This window comes from Scatophagus argus, chromosome 15, assembly GCF_020382885.2.
Source record: "Scatophagus argus isolate fScaArg1 chromosome 15, fScaArg1.pri, whole genome shotgun sequence".
Classification (NCBI taxonomy): domain Eukaryota; kingdom Metazoa; phylum Chordata; class Actinopteri; family Scatophagidae; genus Scatophagus; species Scatophagus argus.
The window spans coordinates 19,533,994-19,554,168 of record NC_058507.1 but is presented as its reverse complement, the minus strand read 5'-3'; the positions used below and the strand labels follow the sequence as shown (position 1 = coordinate 19,554,168).

At 40.1% G+C, this 20,175-nt stretch overlaps 1 protein-coding gene across 1 annotated transcript in view; it reads right to left on the bottom strand.

The window, feature by feature from the left end:
• The window catches only part of eipr1 (EARP complex and GARP complex interacting protein 1), a 50,076-nt gene that overhangs the window by 9,282 nt on the left and 20,619 nt on the right, over nt 1-20,175 (bottom strand). The window contains exons 5-6 of the mRNA XM_046413968.1: nt 19,917-20,016; nt 11,710-11,846 (exon numbers count right to left, since the gene is read on the bottom strand). Coding sequence (XP_046269924.1) covers nt 11,710-11,846; nt 19,917-20,016 — 237 coding nt within the window. The remainder of the gene's footprint in view (nt 1-11,709; nt 11,847-19,916; nt 20,017-20,175) is intronic.

Genomic DNA, 20,175 nt, shown 5'->3' with positions numbered 1-20,175 from the left:
CATCCAGCACATAGACAATCAGCTCTGCTCTTCTCCCTCCACATTAACAAGTAGACCTCAGGAGAACTGACTCCTGAACTCCTGAAACCTACAGATGGGACAAAGGTCATCTTTTCCTCAATGCTGGTGAAGAGTCTGTATACTGGCCATGACAACATGCAGCTAAACGCGCTCAAAACTGTGGAGATGCCCCCTCCCCCAGCACCATAGTCGACAGCAGTCTGTCTGCTGTGGAAACCGTCAATATTGTGGGATCCACTTGTCTCCTAATGAGTGTCTAACAGTGACAAAATCATCAAAAAGGCACCAGCTCAGGAAGTTCAGTCATATATTCTCAATAACTCTAACAAATTATAACTTATACAGTTATACAGGTATAGTATAGTTTATAGTTGAGAACTATAAAACAGCATACACGACATGCCATATAATATGAAATATCTATTTATGCATAGGACATTTTCGTTTTAAGATGTGCATGTGTGCGAGATTGAATCTCAAAGATTGAATCTCTTTTGATATATTCTCTACCTTCCCCCATTTATTCATTTACTTTGATTGTGTTTTGGTCCCTGTCTTTGTGGTCACTGTCATCCTTTTTTATTAAAGGCTATTAAACAAAAAAGAAGAGGAAGCAGTTAATGAACTGGTGGCCAGGGAATGGAAACCCATATGAATAATATGGTAATTAATTTGAGCCCTGCCTCTACTATAAATGCAACATGAGACTAATACTTGTTTTCTTCAACACCATTTCCTCTTCAGGCTAGCCTAGCAAAGCTCAGCTTGGCATGGCTTTGTTCAGCAGAGTGGAAAGCCTCGGTGTTATGGCCCAGTTGGATACCAACCACAGCTAGCCAGCTAGCTCGTCACCCTGCTGATCACATTAGGCAATTAACATGCTAATTAAAAATCTCATTAAAATAAGGGGGGTATAAGAGAATGACCTGGGGCAGACTGCTGGGCTTCAATTAGGTCAAGACAACTCAGGGACTGTGTGTGACTGTGTGTGTTTGAGTGAGTATGTGTGTCTATACTTGTACGTGCTGTCACCGCCACTGGACCGTGGTGTTGGTGTCAGCATATGGAGCTTGACAGGAAATGTCAAATAACAAATAGAGCTTCTACTGAAACACACTTCTTTCAGGCAGCACTGATTGAGCATACATGCACATTCTAAATGACTTATTCTGGAAAAATGAGCGTACATAAATTGATATCTGGTTTGCATTTATTAGCATGCATATGCACAAGCTTTGATCCCTGTCAAAAATCCCTCCCACTCTGGTCATGAGGCTTTTGATCAAAATTTATCAGAGTATTTCCCAGCATGAGCTTTGTCCCAGTGGCATCCTGTAAACTAATTTTCTATTATTTCTATTTAATAACATTTTCAACAAGCAGCATTGTTTCAAAGTTTCACTATTTTCTATGAAGGTGTATAAATGTACTGCTGAGTGGTTCTAGAACTACACTAAGGTTTCCAAATACAAGTTCATCAGCTATATTAAGATTTGGGTGATATCATGTGACCTTGGGTGTTGTGTGATCGGTCAGACAATATGAATTTGAATATCGATAAATCCAGAATCCAAGGTGGCAGCCTTGGTGTTGTGCTTTCTAGTATTTACTGTGTTTCGGTTTGTTTGTTCAGAAAGTTTTGCAGAGCTTTTACCTGGAGGAGCAGCAGTTCTCTGCGGGATTTGCAGAAGACACCGACAGAGGATACGAGCCAGAGGCTTGTTAAACTGCAACAGCAGAGATTTCCAACTGCCCCCCTGTCAATACATCTGGAGAATGTCCGCTCTCTGCTCAACAAGATGGATGAAACCGCTGCTTCTCAACAGCAAACACCGACTGCTCCATATCCACTGTCCTATGCTTCAGCGAATACTACACTACATCCACCAGGCTTCCAACTTGTCAGAGTGCATCGCATATGGGGATTATCAGGGGAAACAGAGGGAGGTGGAATCTGCTTCTATGGAAACAATGGTTGGCACACAGATGTCACAGCGTTTTTTTTGACTGTCATTGACTGTGAAATCATTGGTGCCTACCTGTCGGCCATTCAGGACTTATATTCGTCCAGAGTCCAGAAACAGAAAACATCACCGCAGACCCATCACACTCTGGACAAAACCTTCTCCCTCTGGATGGTGCTACAGAAATCTCTGATAAACAAGAATATAATTCATTGTCATTTTTGTAGATCAACTAGAACAAAAGAGTGATAACTGCACTTGACTGAAATAATGTATCTGCATCAATTTAGTTCAGTAATTTATCAGCAAGGATCTCCAGTATCTCCAGTGACAAATGTGGGAAGTTGAACTCAAATAAGCAAAAAGAAATACTAATGTGGTAAGTGGATTCTATACTAATTCAGATTGGCTAAAATGTAATCATACTCCAACAATAACATTAACATTTCTTGTTGTATTAGGCCACTGCGGGCTATGTTGCACATTGATAAGAAGAACTGATTAGCAAAGAGCAAATTTGGATTAACAGATTTTTAACATTTAAACATGATGAAATATTTGATTAGTGAGGTTTCGTTTTGCTGTACTGGCCAACAACAAACACTGGTTAGATAGAGATATTTAATGAAAACTGTTTCCAGAATTTTATCTGTTTTTTCCAACATTTACCTCCCATTTATGTGGACAACCTCCATAGTTGCATTAAAGTACGCTTTACGTAATATTTATTTATTTCATTTATGGAACACCAATTTAAGGGATATATGAAGAATATATATGATACATCTACATGTATATTTGAAACACCCTTCAACCATCAACCAGCACTTTTAATCTGAGACGACTTTTGAATTTCACACAAAAAAGCAATTTCATGTGTAATTTTGAGTCGGAGCACATGATTTATTTACAGTGATCCCTCCCACTCCTGTGTGTGACTCTGAGGTAAAAGGCGTGACCCCAGGCTGTAGGGTGGCTGGTGTTCAACCCGGCCCGGCGTGGAATGGGACGCACCCGCCGCGTGAAAAGGAAATGGAGCAGGAAATTGGGTTAGTCTCGCTCTTTCCCTCTCTGGTGTCTCTGAGCAATCCCCTCCATGTGCGTGCATGCATGCTCGTGCTCATGCATACACTCCCTCGGCCCAGGGTAATAGGGGAGAGACCTGGGACTTTTCGTATGTGTGTGTGTGTTTGTGTTTGTATGAGTGCTGAGGATTAAAGTTGTGGCCGGCCTAAGCCACCAAACATACTCAATCTCAAGTCATCCAGCCAGCTAGGTTGAGAGTGTGTGATTGTGTATGATGGGGGTTGATGAGGGGACAGGGGACCTATTACACACACTGTTAGGCACTCACAGATAAAAACATAAAACTGGGAAAACACACTCCCTCAGATACTGTTATGTGTGTAAATACAGAAGAAGATATAGGTGAGTAAGAGGGAAAGTTGGTAGACAGACAAGCATACATTTGGCCACCACACACACGCACTCACGCACGCACGCACACACACACACACACAATCATCAACACACACACTCCTGGCTTAGGCTGAGTGATAAATCACTCTGCTGAGGGGATCGACTGGAACACAAACGTGCGCACACACACTCTCTCTCTCACACACACACACGTCTCTGTTTCTATGACAACTGCCGTGGGGAGAGAGGGGGAGAAAAGAAAAATCGAAAGAGGAGAGCAATCATTTCATCGCTGATCAAAATTAAAGCCTGGCTTTGAGATGGAACTGGCAGAGAAAGAAAGATGGGAGAAAGAGAGGCAGGTAGAGGGAGAGAGAGAAGGAAGGAGGGGGAGAGTCTGCCCATGCATAAAAGTAAGGGATCATTACATCAAGTCGCCTAAATGATTGTTCAAATCTTGATGGTTAGCATGAAAAAGTTGCTAAGAGAAAAACTAATATCACAACCAAACTTATAACAATATTACATTGTCTGCACTTAATTTAACCGTAATCTAAGATGTCAGAATTCTGCAGCAATCATACCAAGTCGTAACGTATCCATATAACTCCAATGCAACATGTCTCGGTTTCATTAAAATATATGAACAGACCATTTGCTCAACTGAACAGCAAAATTGTAGTTTAATAACTCCAAGCCTAAAACAAAAGAGCAAAAGTTTAAGGAATGGATTATAGCCAAGAGTTACTTATTGCAGTAGTTTGTGTATAACCAGCAGGTCCACTGTCTAAAGCCAGTCCTGGATGCTACAATGTCAGAGATTAGACGTTAATGGCTCTGCCCTACTCTTTATTACATTTGAGGTTTACAATGAGCCAAGTTTACAAAAGATAGGTTCACGTTTGTGAAAAATATCTGTTAGTCCTGCTTCCTAAAAGTCTATAGGGTTAAATTTGAGAAATATACCATAAAGTCACAGTCTGAACTGTCATTTTCCCTTATTACATCTTCAATTTTTAGAATATATTAATACAAGAGGATTGTGTGACAGTGTAGACAGGGTCCACTGGCCAAAGACCAAGTGCCACCTGGCTTTTAGTGATTCAATTCACAATTCACTCAAATCGCAACAAGTAAAAGATCAAATACAACTCCACTGCACCTTGGATCTTACTTTGGGCCGAGATTAAGTTGAATTTCCCTTCGGGGATAAATAAAGGAATTCTGATTCTGAACAAGAAAAGGGAGTTGGACGCACCCCAAATTCACTTGCGACATGCACTTTAGACCATGTGCTAAAGAGTATAAAATTGTTTAAATACTGTTTAAACTACTACTGCAGTAGTAACAACCTTAGTGTTTTGGTATGTATCCAGCAAGTGCCTGGTAAAATAGGGGGTTCTCATTTAAGTATGAGCCAGCTGAGGACCAAAAAAAACTAAACAAATGGTCTCCAACCAACTCATGGAGCTAATGTTAGCTTAATAAACTAGGTAGTGTTAAGAAAATCTGTGAGCAGCAGTTCTCATTTCACCATGACAATAGACTGATGAAATGAGCAGTGTGTGATTTTTCTACCTCGGTCTAAAATCAAGGACCCACTGTTGCAAAAATTCCTACAAATTTCAAGTGGTAAACCTGACACTATTTCAACTCTGAACTACATAGAAGCTGTGACAAAGATGGGGGGCAGGCATCACGGGTATCATACATCTAAACATGTTTTTGATCTTTTTTTTCCCCTTTAATTTCAAGGTCTGCATAGGTCATGAATAGGCCATTATGCAGTATGATATGTATGATGCAGTATGATGTCTGGTTCATGTCTGCTGGGAAGGGGGGAACTTGGAGCACGTGAAAAGGTTACAGATGATCGATTTGACAGTAACCAGGTTCAAAAGGTCACCCTCAAATCAACAGCGGCATATGGAATATCACTATTTCAGAAACAGCTGACGTCTTTTGCATAATGGCCCGTATTAGAATGTGAAATACGATACACCTAATAGGCAACGCTTTTTGCATAATGTGCTATATTTGAATATAAGAATAAAATATGATGGAAAAGGCTTTTGAATAATGGTTTACCTTGGGTACCCTATCATTATGGCACGCCGCGGCACCGCCAGATATGTTGAAAAGGTGGAATGAAAAAGCTGCTTTTGGTCAGGAGGCATGCAGTGTGAACAGGAGCCTGTGTTGCCTGTCTGGATGACAAGTTTTGATGCTCTCTAGTACTTGTCTTTGTACCAGCTGACAGCTGGCTTTTAACCTGGTCTATGAAGGAGCAAATAGCACCACTATCAATCATTTCAACTCCTTTTATGCTCTTTCTTTTTCCATATCTGCACAATGTGCTCCCCCTCTGTCAGTCTGTCTCTCTCGCTCACACTCATACTCACACACACAAATACACACAACAGGGGAGGTGTAGAGAGTCCATGCTTCACTGCAGCACTGCACTGCTTTTCAGTATGCACCCTGCAGTGCGTAGTATATGGCCGTAGGCCTGACAGCTATTACACAGCTCAGTGTGTGTTTGTTGCCCCTCACTGTGGACTGTCGGTCAGCGTAAGAACATCTCCAGTGACAGGCGTCTCTCTCTCTCTCTCTCTCTCTCTCACTCACACACACACACACACACACACACACAGCTGTATAGTATGCCCAGTGGCTAGTACTACATGCCTGTTAGCTAGCCTAATATTATTCAAAAGCTCAAAGTACTCCACTGTTCCATGAATACACACGAAAAACACGAATTACTGACAGAATTGTTACCTACATTATGTATCCCTGCTTGCATATAGAGTCTAAACTATAATTGACATTCTGTGTATTCCAGGCTGTGATCATTATATGTGACCTGCATGACTGATCAATAATTTCTTGATTTCAAACTTTTCTGGGTTCTTCATGGGTTCAGAAAGGTTTCATATTTTATGATTTAAAATAACTGTTTATAAGAACAATCTAATGCCGTGCATGTGTAGAAATGTTACAATTATTTGCAATTTACAATTATTTTGTAGAGATGCATTGATTGACTGGCCAGGGACTGGAACTGGCCAGTTTTCATTGAAGAAAAGTTGATTTTTGTTTGTGCATGCTGTCAAATATAGTTCAGAAATCTAACATTAGCCACTGTAAGGATCATACCAGACAAATACATCTGAGTGTATGAAACTGAGTGTTTTATTGTTCATGAACTCAATTTTCTATTGCAATGAGTCTAAATGCATTTAATTGTGTTACAAACAGCAAATCCAATTATTTGTCCCAAATGGGCGCTCTGTGGTTTCATCACTTGAACCACATCAGTTGGCTGTATATTAATTCTGATGTATATAGAAGCAATATTTTTGTTATGAAAATTTTAAAGCTATTGTGCATGTTGTTCATCGAGGATACTCCGTAAAATGCTGCCAAGCAGTGTCTGACAACCTGTGGCATAAGTGAAATATATCCTTTAAAATATGCATTATGAAAAAAGACCTTGCCTAAAAATCACAATGGCAGCCCTGTTCAACAGGGATTATGCTCTGAATAATGTAAAAGCAGAAATACAATAAAAAATACAGGCTTAGAAGAAGTGAAAATGTGTAAGAATTTTACAACAGAAAAAAACGCTTTCTGTCCCCAATATTGGAGCGGAGCATTCCATAATTTACATAATGCTGCATATTACATCAGTACAAACTAGAACAGGATCCATATATGTTTTATAAGCAGTGTTATCTCTGTATTTTTTTTTTAAAGCACTGTGTGTCTGGGAGACGGGGTGCTGGAGATACCGTGCTCCTCTCCAGGGCGTTAGATAACTAACTAGAGGTGGCTGCCACTGCTGGGCTGTTCTCCCTGTTCTTATTTCAGTGCAGGGCAACCATGATTGGGCTGGCAGAGTGGGTGACAAGCCCCAGGACAATGAGGGGATAAGGATGGAGGGGGCGAAGAGAAGAGAAGAGAAGAGAAGACTATGTTTGCTGCATTTGTGTACGTTCATGTGTGTGTGCGGGTGTGAGGGGACATCTCAGAGGTCGTCTGAGGAAGCAGTGAACCATGCTGAGAGGCTGCCATCACACAGCTGCCACGCCAACTGGACACACACACACACACACACACACACACACAAACAGGCTACATCTATGTGGAGGCATGAGCAGACAACAACACACATATACACAAAAGCAGAAAGGTACACATAGCTAAAAGCAAACACAGGGGAGCACACAGTCATTTGTCACATGCACGTCTCTTACCCAAACACACATACACGCAAACATGACTAACCGCTCATTCACACTTGCAAGCCTTCCACTCACAACCACTTCACACTTGTGCACGGATGTGCATCCACGAACACGCACCACACAAACACACACCATGCCCTTGGTTGCTGCCTGTGTCTGTCTAAAACCTTGGACTGAACGAGTGAAGGAGTCTACAGTGATTCATTCAGTTCATCGCTCCAATGACAAGAAATGAGACAGAAACACAAATACCACACACTTATTATTTACACTGACCCAAAGTGTTTGAAAGTGGCATATAAATAAAAGTGATAATTGTTAGTTTTTTTCAATATTCTCCAGCATAGATTTACTGAAAAATATACCTCCAATGATCCTCAAGGCAAACAACAACTGATGATTCAATTTCACAACATTAAGCTATTGCTTCTATAAACATTAAGTTGTTTCCTATCCATATGAAAGTGAAATCTAATTGATCAGATGTGCAGTTTTGTTTTGTTCTGTTTATGGGCTCAGCAAATTAAAAACCATCTTGCTCTTAACCAGCTGTGACCCATTAATGGAGCATTCATTACAAACCCAGGCTGTGCAGATAGAAGTTTTTCAAGAAGTTTATTAGAAATTTTAGTGTAGATTTAAGTTTCCAAAGATACCAGCTCAGTTTTAGTGAAATGGGTATAAAATAATGCACAAGCTATATTTCAGTACTGTTATATTAGAGATGAGACTGTGGTCTCTGCTAACAAGCCCTGTGCTGCCGCCCCCTCCTTCCCTTTGTGCCGACAGCCAAATCAGCACTGTTGCATCTTTCAAAATAGCACAGCGGGAGGAGAACGGCCAAAACGGAGTGTGCAGGAACTCTATAATTTGTTATGGGCCTGACGGGGAGTGATATCAATGATTCAACTATCTTATCTGGGCCTGTGATACACATCTAAATATATTCTCTCTCTCCCTTTCAATCTCTTCAACATGCTGCTGTTATCATGGCAATGGACAGTGAGCTGATTACAAATCCTCTAGCAGAACCCACATGTACATACATGTTGGCCTCACTCATCACACAGAAATGCAGAAAACACTAACAAAACACACGCACAGAGCAAACATATTTACACACACAGCTACAGGTTGGAAGGTGGGTAGCTGATAACCTGCAGTTACAAGGTTAATGTGTGGGAGTACACATGCTCCATGTCAAGCAGGAACATTGTTCCGCTGCCTTGCACAATATCATGTGCTGAGGAGAAGCTTACACTTCATTAGATTCATGAACTGCAAACAAAATGTGTTATAAAAAGGCAAGAGGAAATTCAAAGAGATTCCCTCTACTGGTGAGTCCACCATTACGACCGCCTTCATCATCACACTCCACAGGGGAGTGTGATGCTACACTCCAACAAAACACACCTGGATGCACATTTCATAGTTTTTTCTGGACATAAAGAGAACTTAGATTTTGGTTAAAAATTGTTGTAACATACAGGTCCCCCCCCCCCCCCCCCCATCTTCAACTGTGCTACATTTGGCAAAGTTTTTTCCAAGAAATTATGAAAATGCATTGCTGACAGTGGCATTCATGAAGTACATGTGGCAAATATAGTCACAGTACCCATGATTTGTCTGCAATACATAATCCAGGATGGGTATAATTTGTATTTTTTTCTGATATCAGAGCCAGTACGAGTTTTATCATTCTACCTTCAGTAATATGAACAGCAACCTTTAATATAGGCCAAACCTTTCAAACGTATCACTGTTTAAATTTGTTTTAACACAACAGAGCTTTAAAAGGACTTAATAAAAGGAGTCTAAATTTCACCAACATTATTATTTAAATGAGGAGCAAAGAATAAGTAATGCAAAGATCTGACCAAGCACTGAATCCCTGAGGTCAACTCTTGAAACTAGACCCAAGCCAGACTCCTGAACACATGCAACCTGAAGGACTTCAGGCAACAGGCCTTTATAAGTGTCAGGTATCAACACTATATTGAATAAGCCTCGTTCAGCTAAAGGTAGCAGTGAATCCTGGTTGTGGCAGCTAAAGTTTGTAAAGTTTTGAGTCAGAATACTGAACCGTGCTGACTGGGCCACTGTCTTTAGACATTGAGCCAAAAGGCCTCCATAGCACAGTGCTCCTAGCTTCCTTATGAGGAGAACCACGACAGGTGAGAGAACAAGGCTCGTTGTAGTTTTAGCTACTCTGGCTGTTAGTTGCTATGCTATCAGTGAGTTGAACTACAGAGCATTAATAGTTTAAGAGTGCTGGCTGGTAACACTTGGTGAGACAATGAGCTGCATTTTATGTAAACTGACAAAAAGAACCTCATAATTGTCTCCATGATGTTCTTCCTCACAGGTCATCTCTGTCTCAGCTGTCAGTGGTAGAGTAGTGATAGTGTGCAAAGGGGTGATCAGTGGTATTGATTTGTAGCTCAGAATAATTGTGCCACAGTCCATTTTGCAAAAATGATTAACACACCAAGAATAGTCAGTGATTCCACTGGTAATGCTTCTTTGTTACCACAGCAAAGGAAAATAAATCACAGAAGAAAATAGACCTTTCGCAATCATCTAATCAAGCACCCTGGTGACGTAATCCCCAATTCCATGGCTATTCACTGTGGTGTCTTTGTGGGTCCTCATCACATGAGTACCCTGTACACTCAGTCCTCTTTCCCGCAGTCTGATTTACTATGTCAATTATCACTCGACATCATCATCTGGGGTCGATGATATTATCCATATACAAGATCAAAATAAGTTGTACATAACATATTACACATGTCTGTAAAGCTGCATGTTAGAGACATATAATTTTTTTCTTTCTTTTCTTTTCTTTTCTTTCTTTCTTTTTTGTTAAATGATATCATATAACCAATAAGGACTTCATTGAATTTGTATACTTTTAAGAAGTTTAGAAATCCAATCTAGTGCTCTGCATGGTCATTAGGCTACCAATATTTAGGGTCAGGAGTTGTCTGACTCTTTGTTCTTAATTAGTGCTTTGTGTTGGCTGTGTGTTCTTAAAGCTACCTGTGTTTAATGGTGTGATTAGTTAATGCACTAGTCTAAAAGCAAAGGCTCTTAAGTGAATATGGATATTAGAAATTGGCAGGGAAGTCTTGCATAAATATCAGAATGCAACAGACTCATCAAACTCTGACAACATTTAAATGAATTTATCAATTAGCACCTGGATATAGTCCAAAAGTGTTAATAAAATAAATAATGTTAATATAGCTTTTAATAATTCATTTCCTAATAAACATTTTAGAAGCAAAGTAATTTCTTCAAAACCAAAAAATATTCAACTTCAATACCCAGCTCTAGTCATATCAGATGATAAAATTCAATCAGATATCACTGACTTGATAACACAATATTGAAGAGGGTATAAAAGCTTTTTCTAAAACAGATGCAATACATGTGCAGTACTGATGTGGATAGGAAGGAAAGCTGTGTCAAAACACATCTGTAATATTTTCATTCAGGATGAGGAGTCAAATTAAATGCACATTTGCGTGCAATACACTCAAATATCTTGTAGTGACATGTAAACACACACTGAAATTGTTAAGCTCCGACAGTTAAACTTACGTGAATCTTACACGACTTCAGTCTGCATTTAAATCTGACTTCTGTCAGATTTAAATGCAGACTGAAAACATCTGCCTGGTTTTAAGTCAGGTGCATGTGGAAATTTGCCATGTAAAAGAAGTGCCTTAATACTGAGTGGCAAAGCTTAAGACGAACATGCCTCACATTGCTCTTTGCAAATTGCTCAATCCTCAGTGCGACCAAAGTACTGCTTTTAAATTATTCTTTCTGGCCATAGCTTACATTGCCATGATAATGTTGAGCATACGTGCTTTCATCAAGCCATGTAACTGTACTACTTCAGATTTTCAGAAAACATTGTTAATACAGTGAAATAGGAAGAGAGTTTAATAGTATCAGAAAAAGGGGAACAGAAGCAAAAACATGTAAAATGTATGTATGTATGCAGAATGTACTTTTGCCTTTTCAGGCCTGCACCAGGAGCTCACCTCATGGTGCGAAGGTCCCAGCCTCGTATGGCTGTGTCATTTGCTGTGGCGAGCTGGCTGCAATTGTGGTGAGGGCTCCACTTGCCTGAAGTGAACTTGAGCTGACCTTTGCCCTCCAAAGTGGAAATGCTGGAGACCTGCAGAGGACATAAACACCATCATCTCTAAGCAGGCATGTGAATTTCATCCAAATGTCTGTGGCAGGTTCAGCTACTATTGTTTCAATCAGCACATGAAGGCAATATTACAAGTCCCACCTCAAGAAGACAATTGTTTAGTAATATTTTGGCCAATAATGGCACAACAACTGACTGCAAATTTACACTGAAGCATGTAAAATCCTACATATTTTTGATTAATCGTTAGCTGAAACGTAATTTTGGTCTGATTCAGCTCAAGATTTTTGAGCAAATACTAAGTTAAAGCTGTACTCATCAGTATTTTTAATATTTACCATAGATGAAATGTTGTTGGTAACTATCAGCTTGATAATGAGATGAATTCGCTCAGCTGTTTTGTTGTTGTTACTTTTTCTCCAACTGTGGGGAAACACCCAATGGGAATAACTCCAAACCTATCTGAATTTTTGCAGTTACCTTTCAATGAGTCTTTTATATCCAAAGAGGGAGCGGGTCCTCTTCCATAGAGTCCGCAATTAATGCACCACTGTGTTTCTACTTGTTTCTTTGCCCAGAATGGACAAAGCAAACACTGGCTCTAGAGAGAGCCTTTCACACTTTTAGCAGCAACTGTTGGTGAGGGTGAGACAAGGGATGTTTATCTGGTTGTAATCTGCAACCACACTGCGAGATGCCACCAAATCCTACATACTGCATCTTTAATATGGAAAGTATTCCATTTTTTGCAGCGTTTATTAACGTTTTCTCAGAAGCTGCACTGCCCCTTTAGAGTTAAATAAAAACTGAATGTACTGACAATGAATGCATCACTGTTCATGAGAAGAGCCATTTCTGCTGCCTGTAGTGTGCTCCAACAGTGTGTTCTGCTCCCATTTCAATGTCCAACAGCACATCAGGAACTATAATCCCCAGTGTGCAGACTGGGAGTTAACATCATGCACTGGTCTCCTCTTCAACTTACTGCTCAAACAGCAGATCTACTGACCCCTGGCTCTTCTTGATCCCGTGGTGGGGATATATAAATTAGATCACTATCAGTTTTACTTAGTTGTCAACTGTCGAATGAAAGATGAGCCCTTGGAGAATTTAAGCCTGATGAATGTTGAAAGCTGAACCAAACAAGCCTGGTTAGGCTGGTTAAAAATCATTCAAATTTGTGGTAATGTATTAGGTATTTCAACAAAACATTCAAATGACAAAATGTCATTGAATCCAAAAAACAGAGCAATTTAGCTGAAAGGGCAGTCAGGTTGAATTGCAGCATTTAAGGCTTTTTAAACAAAACGACATGCTTGTCATCGGATATTTATCAAACCTGCTACCTATATTCCACAGGGCAACAATGAAGGTGAAATTAATCAAAGTCAAAACACTTCAAGGATTCTGAATTTTAAAGCATATCACTTCATCAGGCTACTTTAAAAATGGAATCCAATTAAATCAGCAGACTGGCTTTGGAAGTGGTTATCTTTCCCTTGAACTACAATGCAACTAACAGTTCTTAAAAAAAGCATTGCACCGCTCTGTTTTTCTCCGTTGTCTGACTATCCACAGGATTTTATCCTCATCTTACTCCTTCTCCCATTTCTTTCTCCCATTTCTCTCTCCCCCTCCCTCTCCCTCCTGTCTCTGCCTGTTGGAGCAGGGATCATCGATCGCCCCGTCACAGCGCAGCTCTCTGGTACACTCTCATTATTTCAGCTGGAGAGGACAGAGGGAGAGTAAGCAAGAGCGAGACAGGCTGAAAGAGCAGCAAGGAAGGAGGGAAGGACGGCGGGAGGAAGACCGAGGAAGAAAAGCAGATAGGATAAAAGGAAGAAGAACAAAGCGGGTGGAAGAAGACAAGAAAACAAAAAGAAAGGAAAGCTAAAGAAAGGTGCAAGAGGAAGTGGGTCAGAAGCAGGATTTCCTCTGTGGCTTTAAAGGTCCAGTATGTAGGATTCAGCGACATCTAACGGTGAGGTTACAGATTGCAACTATCTGAACACCCCTCGTCTCACCCTCCTCTAAAAACGTCAAAGGAGAGGGCACTCTCCCTTTGTAAATATAAAAGGCTCATTCTAAGATAACAAAAACACAACAATTCTGAGTTTCAGGTGGTTATAAACTAATTAAAACTCAATTATAAATATTATATTTAATTTCTGCCAGTATTATTCTGCCATTTATGGAAGCACTCCATAAAAATTCATGTAATATCACATTAAAAGGTTCAGTGTGTAGGATTTGGGAGCAGAAATCAAAGATAATATTCCACAGTGAACAGAACTTGAACAGGTGTCACATATGTCACATATCTTTGAGTGAAATGAAATGTGTGGAGGGGTTGACTGCAGGCATGACTTAGTGAGCGTGGAGTCTCTCTAGGACCACAAGGACACAAAGCTGTAGGAGGCTGTTCACCCTCACCCATATGACCCTCACTAATTGTTACTGTAGACCAAACAGTGGAGGACAAGGGAGAATTTGTCAACTGGTATCCAGACACATATTTTTTTTTACCATGATATTCGACCGTGAGCTAGCAATATATTTTGTTGATTTCACTGTCTCTTTAACATTTGTCCAAAAGGCAGAGTCAGATTTCCAGTGTAACTGGACTTCTGCAGGAATTTGCAGCTTGTCCCTGAGTTCCTCAAAAAATTCATCATATTCCCTGACTTCCTCTTAGAAGTGACAGAACTGAAGCTCTGTAAACTCTGGGATCAGTGGGAAGCCTGCAGCTGGACTCTCCTTCACTGGAATTACACGAGTGCCACTACAGCAAAGCCTGAGCATCGTGCATCCCTGGTTCCCAGCTTTATTAGTGCACTAACCAAATTAGGGGCCCTAACAAGGCAGTGCACACAACACTAGGGGACACATTCATTTAGGACGCAACCGGCACTAATGCAAAGCTATCTGTCAAATTGCCATGCATTTATGCTTTCTCTAGTCTCCGGAAGAGAGAATGTGTGTGTTGTGTGTGTTTTGAGCAGATGTGCAGGACAAGGTGTGTGGGTGTGCTGTGAGGCGGCAGAGATGTTCTCACTCAATTCCACCAGCGATTCTAATTGATGTGCCATGCACATGCACATACACACACACAAATTTTTTCCTTCAAACAATGCACACTGATATGCTTTTGCTCATGATCCTCTCTTATATATGCATACACACACTCATGCAAACACCCACAAATCTAGGCTTGGCCCTTGTGAGAGAGACACATCCACACTGCAGCTGGACATGGCTTGAGATGAACACATCACCCTCTGACAGATAGAGGGAGCGGAAGAGAGGAGAGTGGGATGAAAGAAGGGAGGAGGGAGGGAGGGAAGGAGATTAGCATTCTCATCAGCACTAGAGGAATTTGTCCTGGCTGCCAAGCTCTTTCTCCTCTTTTCTTATTCCCTTTCTCCTCATCAAGCCCACTCCCTTTCCTCATCTGTATCTCCCTCTCTCCATTCTAATCTCCATCTTTCCAATCAGCCAAGCTCTCCATCCCTCCCTCTTTCTCCACCCTCCCTCGATCTTCCCTTTCTCATTATACTACTTTCCCACCATTACTTTCCACCTCTCTACTTGTCTCTTGATACAGGATTTAACAGTTATGTTGTCCAGTGCTGGAATCAACAAACCCCCACCTCCACAGTCCTACTCGATCTCACACTAAGGTCATAGCACAGGGGACAGACACGCACACACACACTGAATTGATTACAAGCAGAACAAATACATGCATAAAAGACAGAGGCATTGATATCACTACTGTTTGAGTGTTTTGTCTTTCACACGGTGCCATGTTGATGAAACTTCAATTGAAATGATTGCATTTATTATGTAACACTGTTGGCCAAATGTTGTAAATTGTCCACCAGGTGTAGCTATTTGTTCTCATGAGGTTAGCTTGTAGCAGCACCATCATATTTAGCTTGTCAGACAGGATAATGTGCGCAGAAAATGAAGATGACAGGGTGGTTTGTCCAGGGGTTCATGGTGGACTACAGTGCTTCTTTAATGGATGCTGCTATAAAGATCTACAGATTCTAAAAAGCTTCACACACATCTTCAACCTGACAGCACAGAAGATCTATACAATCAGCACAGTTTCAAGGTGGATACCCAAGATTAGTGTCAACAATTCAGTATCTGACCAAATGTGAAATATGGTCGAAATCTGCCCTTCTGTTCCTGAAATATGGTGCTGAATAACTGACCAAAAGTTTTCTGATGTTACAGAGAAGTTGACCTCTAAACCATTGAATGTCGAATCACTTCATCATTTTACCCTATTAGAAATTTGTGTGAAATTTTAAGTATCACATGAATTCTTGAATTATGGCTCTAAATGTTTTCTTTAGCCAGCGATGAGTGAATTTTAAAACCTTACTTACAAAACAGTTAGCTATTCAGTCAGATCCATTTTCCATACCAAAAACATTGCACTCTTCACTCGTAGTTATCATTTCGAAATTGATTAGATTTGATTTGTGATATTTAGGATAATGTTGAAAGATGTTCATGTTTCATCAGATGTTAAGATGTTTGAAGAAGATATTTGTTCATGTTAGTAATGAATCCTCCTAAACAAAAGTTAGTTACAGAGTTTCCCACAGTTCTGTGCTTGGACCAATATTATTCACCCTATATATGCTCCTCAATGGTGACATTATTAGGAAACATAAACATTAATTTTCACTGACGCAGATGACACGTAATTATATTTATCACTGAAACCAGGTGAAGCCAATCAGCTTACCAAACTTCAGACATGCCTCAAAGACATAAAAACCTGGATGACTTGCAATTTTTTACTTCTAAACTCAAAAAAAAAAAGTTAATGTGCTGGGCCCTAAACATTTTAGAAAACAAATTATCTAGTGATATAGCTATCTTGGTCTCCAGCCCCACTGTAAGAAATATGGGAGTCACTTTTAGTCAGGATATGTCCTTTAACTCAAACGTAGCTCAAATTTCGAGGAATGCCTTTTTTCACTTTCGCAACATTGCAAAAATTAGGCACCTTCTGTCTCAAAAAGATGCAGAAAATCTAGTCCATGCATTTATTACCTCCAGGTTGGACTATTGCAACTCCCTGTTATCAAGTTGCCGAAATAAGTCCCTAAAGACTCTCCAGCTAATTCGACTTTTATTACCACCTGTTATATTTATACATTATTATTATTACGACTACTGCTGCTACAATCACCATTATTATTGTTAATGCGGTCATTGTCATTCCAATACTCTGTTGTTACCGCTGTTGCTAAGCATCCATGCCAACGTCAAACTCTGCAGCGTGCTGTGGAAATTCGTTTAGCTGGATGCTATATATACGATGTGAGCTATCAGAGTACAGGTAATTCCAACCTTTTCAGTGTTTTTATCAAGCATTTATGAGAGTCTGGCCTCTGGTTGATCATGCTGGCCAAGTCACTGGTTTTCCTTTAAAAATTTACAGCATGGTTGTTTCCTCATCTTAATTTCATAGCCAATCTATACAGTAATGTCACTTTTCCCTGCATTCAAGTTGCCACAGCTATTTTACTTGTTGCTTTGTTACATAAACATTAATCATAACATAATTACAAATATACTTATAGTAAACACATATATCATCCAATGGACAAATAAATATACAATAATCATTAGGCCAATTCCAGTATAGTGCACCAATAAATACTAAAACACTTGACTCCAGACATACAGAAAAAGTTTTTTCCAACAGTTTTTCAACAAAATGTTTTTAACCAACAGAAGTTAGCATAATTCATGACTCAATGTATCACTTATGTAAAATGTACATATCATAGATTTTTAGGGATGCACAGTACACACGTATATATGAATATGCTGCCTAAAAGGGACAAGTACATGTGCATGTAGTTATAAACATTTTAAAGTAGTTACAAAACTTTGTCTAACTTCAATTTGCCAACAGATATGGAAACTGTCAACACACAACACAGATGGAGCAAAGCTAGCTTGAAGCTAGTATACATATACACAAGGAGTAGTAGGAACAAATGTTGGTTTAAGGCCATGTTCTGAAGGAGCAGAAATGAAGATGGCAGACTTTTCAATTATCCTGGAACATGATGAACCTCTCCATAATTCAATATGTACACCGCGTATTTTTCCAGCTGCCTGGCGGTAAAATATACAACGAACAGCTCCATCTGGTGAACAACTGAAATCACTGCATTTTCCGTTAAACAGGGATGATGATCTAAATGGCCCCAAATTAAACTCATCAGTGTGATTTGAACCTTGAGTCTTGATGTGACTCTGAATGAATAATAAATCACCAATTGCAAACATCCCCAGCAGGCACACATTGACAGAAACAGAGGTGAGTGTGTGCATGCATTTATCCAAACTGCGACTAGAGATTTTCAAAGTGTCAGCTTACTGAGATCAAATGAACACACACATGCAAACACACACACACACACTCTTGCATCTATTAGGTGTGTGACCTGGCTGCCCTTTATGTGAATCCCTCAACGAGCATGAGCATGAATTACAAATGACCCATCTATATTCTTCACTCATGGTTTCAAATGGAACGCAGGCGTGCACACACACACAAACCTACACACCATTACTCTATTACCTCTTCCTCACACACATGCACACCTGACACACACCATTATCTTGAGTCTTTAAATACATAATGGGCATTTTAATTGCAAAGCCGGCAGGTTGGAGACAGGGAATTTACGGTGAAGAGCCTCTTCACCTTGCATTAGGAAGGACACAACTACAAGTGAACTGACCAAAAGTACTTATACACGTTGGTTACATGGTCTCATTCAGTTTTTGTCTTTTAGAAGCCATTATTGTGTATTTCTGTATGATGGGAGTGAGACACTGAGAACTGAGTAAGAATGCAAATGAGTTGGATGCAAATGAGTTTGGCTAGCTAGTAACTTTGTGACAACAGTTTGTGCTTATCTCTTTCCCGTTTCCCTTTATATAGAAATGGTTTTCTCAGTTTGGCAAGGGAGAACTTGACTCGCTTTCACAGTCCGCTACCTGCCCAACAATTTGCCCCAACAAGAGTAGCCTACCTGACAGGTAGCACCTGTACAACCTTTTGGCTGCTAACGATCTGACAGAAAACTGGGAGGAAGCATACATGCGTAGCCTTGGCTAGCCTCTGCTAAGACAATAGAACATGGGCTCCTATAACCCACAGTACATCATGTTTCAAAAAATATTCAGTTATTGGTCCCATTTCCAAAAAAAAATAAAAATGTGTTTGAAACAAAGCTGACAACATGATTTAGAAAGAAACAAAGATGAAACTAGCCAACAAAAATGAATTTCTCTCCTTAACTTGCTCACCCTGTCTCTCTTCTTTGATCAGACTTTCAGATCTTGGTTTTGAAGCCAACAGCACAACTTTGCTGTAAACATTAATTCACAACAAGAAATGTTTGTCCCTCAACTTCATGTTGATACCTATTTTTAAATGCTTGTCTGTGTTTGACCAATTAGTGACATTCATCCCTCCACTTGGATAATTTCTGAACATTTAGAAAGTACCAACCCCGAAGCAAGGACATTTTTTGGCACCAGGAACAAATGCACAGAAACTAAATTTAGTCCTGTGAAAGAAATGCACTAATAGCAGAATGGCTTTAAAATGTGAAAGATGCTGAGCTGTCAAATATGGGTATATTGTTCCAGTGCTCATATACATCTGGCCATATAGTGCAATTTCTACAGCTTTCATGTGAAACATAATGTGACACTGGCAGTGCTAGTGAACTGTGAAAAAAGATACAGCAAATGGCTTTTCCCTTACTGATTAAACAAGACTATTACTATCATTGGGAGACTTGACCAGAATAATATTAAAGTACCCACAGCTTAGAAACTTGCCCAGATACTCTGTGTGTGTGTGTGTGAGCAGAAGTGTGTGAGACAGATTCAACAGTGGACACTGCTGTTGTCACAGAGAGAGGATGTGTGCATCTGATAGCACCGAGGCGATATGGTTGTTATCAAATAATGAGTTAGCTATTGTGTGATATGGATATATGGTTTACAGTGTGTGTGTGCGTGTGTATGTCTTACTGTGGCCTGTGTGGAGCTCTCCTGCAAGTCCCAGAGTAGTGCGTGGTTATCAGCCAATGAAATCACACGCTTGCCATCCCCCATGGGTTCCCAAAGCACACTGTAAATCCACAGAAACACAAAGTCACAGTCAGTTAGAATACAGATGTTGGTCAAACATGTATACAGGCTCGTTCCCATGTGCTGCAGACATTAGGGAAATGAGCTTCTTGCTTGCATCCAGTTGCATCGTGTCTTGGAATGCATGCAGATGTATCAA